This window comes from Geospiza fortis, unplaced genomic scaffold (genome assembly GCF_000277835.1).
Source record: "Geospiza fortis unplaced genomic scaffold, GeoFor_1.0 scaffold106, whole genome shotgun sequence".
Taxonomy (NCBI): Eukaryota; Metazoa; Chordata; class Aves; order Passeriformes; family Thraupidae; genus Geospiza; species Geospiza fortis.
In genome coordinates, this window is record NW_005054377.1 from 1,898,712 (window position 1) to 1,907,232 (window position 8,521).

At 42.0% G+C, this 8,521-nt stretch overlaps 1 protein-coding gene across 1 annotated transcript in view; it reads right to left on the reverse strand.

The window, feature by feature from the left end:
• PKHD1 (PKHD1 ciliary IPT domain containing fibrocystin/polyductin) overlaps positions 1-8,521 on the reverse strand; it is a 238,627-nt gene that overhangs the window by 151,832 nt on the left and 78,274 nt on the right. The window contains 1 exon segment of the mRNA XM_031060250.1: positions 8,178-8,328. Coding sequence (XP_030916110.1) covers positions 8,178-8,328 — 151 coding nt within the window.

The window sequence follows — 8,521 nt, forward strand, 5'->3', positions numbered from 1 at the left end:
CAGCAGGAGCTGTGCACGCCTGGCCTGCAAGTTTGACCCTTCCAGAGGGAAATCAGAGTCACTGAGGTTGGAAAAGACCTTTAAGATCACAGAGTCCAACCATTAACTTAGCACTGCCAAGTCTACCACTAAACCAGGTCTCCAAGCATCAGGTCCATGCAACTTTTGAACACTTCCAGGGATGGTGAGTCAGCCACTGCCCTGAGAAATCTGTTACACTCCTGGCTCTCCCTTTCAGTAAGGAAATTCTTCCTAATATCCAATTTAAACCTCCCCTGGTGCAACCTGAACACCAGAAGCCCTCATTTTAGGAAGAAATTCTTCCCTGTGAGAGTGGTGAGGAATTAGAACAGGTTTCCCAGAGAAGCTATGGCTGCCCCATCCCTGCAGGTGTTCAAGGCCAGCTTGGATGGGGCTTTAAGCAAACCAGTCTAGCTTAAGGTGTCCTGTCCACAGCAGGGCAGTTGGAACAAGATGGTTTTTAAAGTTCCTTACAACCAAACCTTTCTATGATTGTCAGATTTGCTGTATTTGACTCTTTTGCTTTCCCTTAGAAGCAGCAGTCAGACACAAAATTTAACTCTGAAAAGGGGCAGATCAGCTTCACTCGTGGTCACTCCACAATGCTGTTGTCCCCTGGATTTTTGCAAAGCTTCTGAAAACCTCCCAGGACAAATCCAAATGGTGCTCAGTCTTTGAGAGAAAATACAGTGGAAAAGTAAAGTTCAACTGCTGAGGATAAAAGAGGAGCAGCACCACAGAACAGAAAAGAAAGCATTAGGAAAGACTCATTTAACCATTTATCAAGTCTATGTGTAAAATAAACTCTGGCTAAACTTAAAAATTCTTCTGTCCAAAAATTGCATATTGTCCCTCTACACCTCTGTGGTTTTTCTTGGGTCAGAATAAATATACAGCTGCTGCTTTACAAGGTTGTCTTCTCCTTTTTTTAAAAAGAAAATAAAAGTTATGCTTCCTTCTTTTATTGCACTTGACCCCTTCCCTGAAAGCAGAAAGCAGGAATATTGCTCAACGGAGCCTTTGGCTGTGACCCTCAAATTGTTTGTTATGGCTGCACAGGAAAGCAAAGTCCTACACATGACCTTGAGGGTGATTTTATAAAAATCAATCAACCACTGTTATGATGGCCTCCCCACCAAGCAAAATAAATACAATTAAGCCCATAATCACTTCTGTACAGTAATGTGCAAATTCAATGGGTCTCTTTAGGTGGAGTGAGGGAGAGAGGGGAGAAATATGTTGAGGCTATTTGATACTTTGTGAGAACATCAGAAGCACCATTCTTCTCAATTAACCCAGCAATTAGCCTCCACCTCTGCACAAACAGAAAAGAAATCTTTCTTTATCTGTCTTTACCAAAGGGGCGGAAAAAAGAGGAGGAAAAGAAAGAATAAAAACAACAAGGCAACTCCATATGTCCCACAGGAGGGGAGAAGCAGCCAGACCAAATAATAAAAAAAAAAAGAGAACTATTAAAGAAAACAAACCTAATAATAAGGTGGGAGGTTTAATCTGCTGAAAGAGTAATTAATTACAGGCCCATTGGTTTTGTGAGAAGAGATTTACCTCCTGAAGTCCCTGGGAAATAGTGGAGGACATGCTCAAAAGTAAAGGATCTGGAAAGGGAATGCATTAACAATTCTCTCTGTCAGGTGTCCTGGACTCACTCATGCAAAGCCACAGCCCAGGTATCCAAAATATTAACTATGAAAAGAGCCTGCAATATGCACTTCTGAAAAAAAAAAAAAGAAAAATTAAGAAGACTGGAAAGACTGGCGCAGGGAGTTTCTCCTTGCCTCTATGAAGAAGATTTACACTTTCAGTTTATATCCCTCCTCAAAAACTTCATTTTAAATAAAAAAATTAATTCTAAAACAGAAATTCTCATAATAAATAAAAGCAATGTTACTAACTTTCATCTAGGCTGTGATATAGGCTGTTTTAGAGATTTCCTGAAATTTGAGGGAAGCAAGGTCCCTATTCCAAAGTACACCTTTTGCATGGAGACATTTTTGAGGCCACACTTTGCATCCACTGTCAATATAAGATATTTTTCCTAATGAACAGCTCATTAGGGAGCTGGGATAAAAGTAACGTATTTATATTTAGTTCAACTTCAGCTATTCAGTTCCACTTCAAATTTGACTTAATTCTACTTCTTTATGTAAAGCTGAATAAGTGTTAAACCCAGCAAACTATGAGAAGTGTTGGATAATCTCAAGACATTTTTTTTTAAATAATCAAGTGGTAGAAGAGTATCAATAAAATGGTCTTATATATCACTACTGTGTCATAACCTTCAACGAGGAAACTTCCTCTACATGGAAGGGGATTTGCAGATTGAAATCTCATCCCTTCACCTGGACTACCTCTTCCCATCACAGTGCAGGGGAGATCTGCTCTGGTTGCTCCATGACCAGGAATAATTCAGCCCCACAGCCTTCAGCTTGTTTTTACCAGCTCCTCTCACTTGCTGTTTCACATGACAAAGCCACAGAATTCCCCATGAGAATTCCCCAGGCTCAGGATCAGAAAATTCTATTTCCTGGCCAGCATCCCTGAGTGGCAAACAGCAGGATGCCACTAGCAGAGCTGGAATAGCTTTGCGTGCTCCTGTATAACCACAAGGCTTTAGACTGCTGGCAGCCCCCTTACTGCTCATCCTTCTGCTCCAAGGATGTCCCTGGTAGGGCCTCCAAGCAGGAAAAAAAAACCCAAAGCAACTAAAATCTTGTTGCGTACAGAAACAAAAATACAAAGTTCATGAGCTTTGGAAAAGACAATGAATTATTTCATGGATCTGTCACCTGCACCCTGTTGACATGCTCACAGGACATTCCAATAAACCATGAAAGTTGTTTGCAGCTTGAACCATGGCTGAACAAGATGCAAAGGGGAATTTTGTTATATTGGCCCCATCCAAAAGGCTGCTCAAACCAAGAGTCCAAAATTCATCTTGCACCTCCCTCAAAATGTTCTTCCATGTTCATAGCACACAGGTACAGATCCCAGATTAGCTCTGAATTCAAATACCTGTGTATTTCCACCAGGACACCACTAACACATTCAAAAGTTAAGATTGTATTCCAGCTTTTTGTTGGATGGACGCCTCAATCCATCCCTGGGAGAGGAATCAGCAGCTGTTTCACTACTCTCAGACAGAATTCATTTCCCCAGCCTGACAAGCCTTTGTTTTTTTGGCTTGCTGTGCTCACAGCCATCTGTTCAGATGGCACATGATCCCTTGGAAACTGATCAGGCTCTTCCCTTAGAGCTCAGGAGACAAGTAAAAGGCAATTCCAACCAGCATCCCAGAAGATGCTGCCATAGATGTATCCCCTTCAAAGAAATCTTTCTATTTCTTCAGCTCTTAAGGGACCTCTGAGATACTTAACAACACCTGGATGGATTTGGAAGAGGAGAGGTGACTTGATGGGGAAGAGGTGCAGACATTCCAGGGTGTCTTCTAGCACGTCTGACATCATCTGGGATCTAATTGAGGAACTTCCAAGCGAGCCCTGTGAAGGCATCAGGTAACACCACCCACGGGGATGTGATGAAAACAAAGGTTCCTGGGCTGTCATTTCAAGTCCCCAAGTGACAGACATTCATCAGGTGCACATTTGGAAGTTCTTCCCTGTGAGGGTGGGGAGGCCCTGGCACAGGGTGCCCAGAGAAGCTGTGGCCGCTCCTGGATCTCTGGAAGTGTCCAAGGCCAGGCTGGATTTGGCTTGGAGCAGCCTGGGACAGTGGAAAGTGTCTCTGCCCATGGCAGAGGGTGGAATGAGATGAGATTTAGGGTCCATTCCAACCCAAACCCTCTTTCCATGACAGTGATTCGAAGAAAGAGATGGTGCTGCCCAGAGGTTCTGCTCAATCTCTGCCAGAGCTGTGTTCAGTTCCTTGGCCAGGATTAGCTTCCACACATCTGCTCACTGTGAAACGTCACGCAGGAGTCTCAAGAGCTGCTGAAGTTGCAGTAAATCAATTTAATTTTCAAGTGGGAGTCCTGGGAGTCCAATGTGCATCCCGTAAGCCCTTATGAAACAGGATGGCAAAAGAAACCTGCAGTCCACACCCGAACATGAACCAGGGTTTGCTCTGAAAAGATCCACACCTTAAACTGCTACGGATACAGGGCCTTAAAACTCTTCCTCCAGGAATGCTCACATCTGTGAGTTGCACTCTGCCAGATAACACTAAATCCCTGCAGAAAAATATACTGAAAAATAAAGAACTGATGCCTTCCACAGTTTTTCACAAAACAGAGAGGATTCTAAAGCTCTGAGACTAATTATTGAAGGCTCGCCGTAACAATGTAGGAAAATATCACACAGTGGCAGAGAGAAATAGAGCTGACTTTTCTTCCTTTTAAATCTCAATTAAAAAATACATTGGATGAAATTTCCCATTAGCTGGTACTATTTGTACATCCCATGTTCTTTCTTTAATTAAAAAACATGCTTATTGCAATACTGCCAGAATCACTTTTATGGTATTTTAATTGTAATGTCTCTGCCTGATTAAAAAAAGAAAATATGAACTGGAAACTGCCTGCAAAAAAAAAAAAAAGAAAAAAAAAGAAAAAAAAGGAAAAAAAAAAGATCACAATGCTTATCCCAAATGGATTGATCAAAAAGGGCACAGAAAACACCATGACAGGAACATGTTCCAGCTGTGCCTACTGACAAGGGATTTAAACATTAGTTTAAGGACTAGTTGATGCCATACAGAAGTAAACAGAGAAAAACACTTTTTCCTTCTTTCAGTGAATTAAAACCCAATCTTTCTCAGCAGTGACTGAAGCACAGTTTATTTGACAACTACTGAAGTCAGTGTATCAGTGAATATTTGATGTTTGTTGCTAATAGCATCAAAGAGGAGGAAAAGACAAGCAAAATCAATATCTGTGTTTTCCCCACTCCCAGATTTACTCACAGGATCCATTCTGGCCAAAGTCTGATCAAAACGTGGATTACAAGAAGTTCAAAAATATTCAGAGAATCAGAGAATCAAAGAAAAACTGCATGTGGCACTCAGTGCTCTGGTCTAGTTGATGTGTTGTTATTTGGTCAAAGGTTGGACTCCATGATCTTGAAGGTCTTTTCCAACCTAAATGATTCTTTAAGAGAAAATTAGTCTTTTCCAGTACAAGGATCACAGCAATCATCTCTCTTATGCCTGCAAGAGTGGCTACCCTGAAATTGCCTTTGCAAAAGCAACTGCCCAGGTGGAGATCTTCAATTCCACTGGGATGTAACAGGGAGTGCCAAAATTCATCCCAAAATTCATCTCCAAGGGACTGAATGACCAGACAGCTTCTTTTTTTTTTTGTCTCCAGACCTCCCTAGACCACTATAATTTCAGACAAAGGCAACAACACATGTCTGAGGTATCAACCCATCAAACACAAAGTTCCTCCAGTGTAAGCCCTGTGCAAAGGAAATTTCCATCTGTCCTGGGTTATCATAAATATTTCCATGCTTGTGATGCTGGGATTACAAAAAGAACTGCAATCTGCTGAACATACAGAATTATCTACAGTCTGTCTATCTTGTATCTCTTCCTCAATCAGTCTTGTCTAAGCCATTTCACAGCCTGACTATTAAACTTTCCACTCTCGATATCCACGTGTTCATGCTCTGCTTGTTGAGGAGGAGGGAGAAACTACTGAGCCCTCGTGGCAGTGAGCAGAACCCAGCTGCCTAATCCTATTTTTCTATTGTTTTGATCTCCAGATCTTCTGCCCAGACAGTCTGGGCATTCCCAGAACCTCTCTATGTTTGGGGTTATATGTTAATACGGCCAAAGAAGGGTCAGTTTAAGGTTGCATGTGAAGCTGATGTTCTTGTTCTAACACTCTTTAAATAATTCCTGCAATGTTGAAATCATCAAAAGGAGACAACACAGGGCCAGTATTAAAAATCCTCATGGTGTCTTAAAAAAAGGGGAATTTCAAGAAATGGGTCTGTAAACATGTGTTGGGTTTGCTGGACACAGCACCAGAAAATGGGCAGTGTAGCAGCAGTGTATTCAGTAGTGTTAAATCACTTTTCCATCCACAAAACTTTGTATTTTCAGCTTCAGAGTGCACAGCCAGCCTGATGCTGAGTCATGAAAGCCAAAGGGAGCAGAGCTACAATTTAATCCCATTCTCCAGCTCCAGCTAAGAAAAGCTCTCCAGGTAAAACAGGAATGGGATGTTTCAATCGAAGCGCATATTGACACCTACCTTAGGGGTTAGGGGTTTACTGCCATGCCCATCTGGCACCTGGGGGAAGTGCTTGATTATTTCATGTGCTCATGGGGTTGGTAGTTGTGCTCTGAGGGATCACCTGTGGTTCAGTTTGAGATGGGTGTCTATAATTCCTAAGATGAACAGGTCTTTGTTGATGCGTGTTTCTATCAATACAGGAGCCTAAAAAACTCCCCTGAGCTGGACAGCTTAAAAAAAGGAAAGATAAGGAAAGATAAATCTCAGCCTCATTTCAGAAGAGATCTCAGCGTGTCTTGATTCCAAATCTAACCAAGACTACACAGCCAGAGAACCTATGGTAGTGGCAGCGGATGATACAGGCAACTTCACAAAGCTCAGACAAAAAATTCCTGCAGGTTACAATTCTAAAATGTTTTATCCCTCTGTTTGGCATGTAACAATGGAAAAAATAATGGCATCTAGAATATTCTAATGCTGCTTTTCTAATTGAATTGACTTTATAAACTAGGCTTCTTGGAAAACACGATAAAGAAGAGGAATGATTTGAATGTCAGATGAGCCAAAGCCATAAAGATACTACTCCAGACTTCATTAAATTCAATCAGAGCTCCAGTAGCTTCATGAGGGCTGACTCATAGATCAAATGAGCCTTTGAATAGGTCCAAAGCTCAGAGAGTTTCTGCTCCACTATTTTGCCCCACTTCTTCAAAAAGTCAGTGACTGAGCCCCAAAGTTTTCATCCAGATTTGCAGCCAAAAGAAATCTGGTGTTCTGACCTGTCTCCTCTAAAGTATGGCATAATCACAATGAGGTTAAGAATAATCTTGAATCACAGATTTAGAGTTTTCACTGTGGAAAAGGATTGTACCAAAGTGTTTTGCCTTTTTTTAATCTTAAAATCTCAGTTGATTTTTAATTTTGCTTTTAAATGGGAGTGATGTCTGATGTAGCAATCATTGAAAACCTCTGAGCCTAGACTGAGCAAGTTCAATCAGTTTTGAAAATGTTCTCATGATAGGGATAAACCTGTAAACTTTTTATCACATTATCATTCAGATTTAAAATATAATTGTCAAATGCATGACTTTCACCATCATCTCAATGAAAAACTAGTACCTTTAGTATCATTTATTATAAAAGCAATTTTACCAGCAGTAATCCTGGTCTTTAAACATATCAAAACTCCTGCTTTCATTTTTGGAGCTCTGTTTCAGTAGAGGCTTGACTTTGAGCCAGCAATTTCACCAGCACAACTCATTCCCATAATACGAGGCACGTGTACAGCAGATTCCGCAACCAGCATCTAACTTCCAGGGGGGAAGATTTCTGGCATGGAATTACAAGTCCTTTAAATTCTTACTTTGACATGCACAGAGATATGTCTGTCTCATTCTTATTCTGGGTCTATGTACAGGTACATAAACCCAGCAAATCCAGGGTTTCCCATCATGACTGTGCTCAGTTATTTACTTTCTGCCCACCAGCTGGGCTCTAGGATTTGGGATTATTTACTGCATTTGATTATTTACTGCATTATTTACTGCAATTCTATAGTGTTGTGAAGGTGTTTGTGACACACCTGCCTCAAAGATGCCAAATAGAACAGAGTAGATTTTTGTTATCAGCAGTGCAATTATCACCAAACACTGCTCAGGACAGCAGCAATTTTGGTAGACTGGGGAAAGGAAAAAAGGGGAAAAAAGGCCTTTTTCCTTATATTGTCATTATACCTCAAGCAGCATAAACAATTCCTTCTGCACACAGAATATTTTAATTTTTGCCCTGTCCTCCATCACCACCCCCTTGCATCTGCTGAGGGCAGGCTCAGCCTCACAATCATCTCCTCTAATGCTGGAGCTGGGGAATGGAAGGAGAGACCAGGGCCATGAAAAACCCCATCCCTGGAGGAAGAAGAGCACTGAACCCCCCTCCTGCAGACCTTTGAGTTGCAGCAGGTTGAGGACACTCGTGGTGGTCCCCAAGAGCAGGGTCCGGCCGCCTTCTATCGTGACATTATCGCCATCTCGCGGCTGGTGGCCAGCAGGCCAGCTGGAGTCCTCGTCCCACCGGCCACACAACTGCAGGGCAAGCTGCGAAGAGAAACATGCAGAGAAGTTCAAAGCTCTCCCTCTGCCATCTTTCAAAAAGCGGGTTTGCTCAGAGAACAGCGGAGGAGATGCCAAAAGCCGCGTCCAGCGGTTTGTACAAGATGATTTCTAGAGGGACCCCGTGAAAGGGAAAGGAATAGATGGATGTTGGCACTGGAGAGGTGTTTGACCTTCA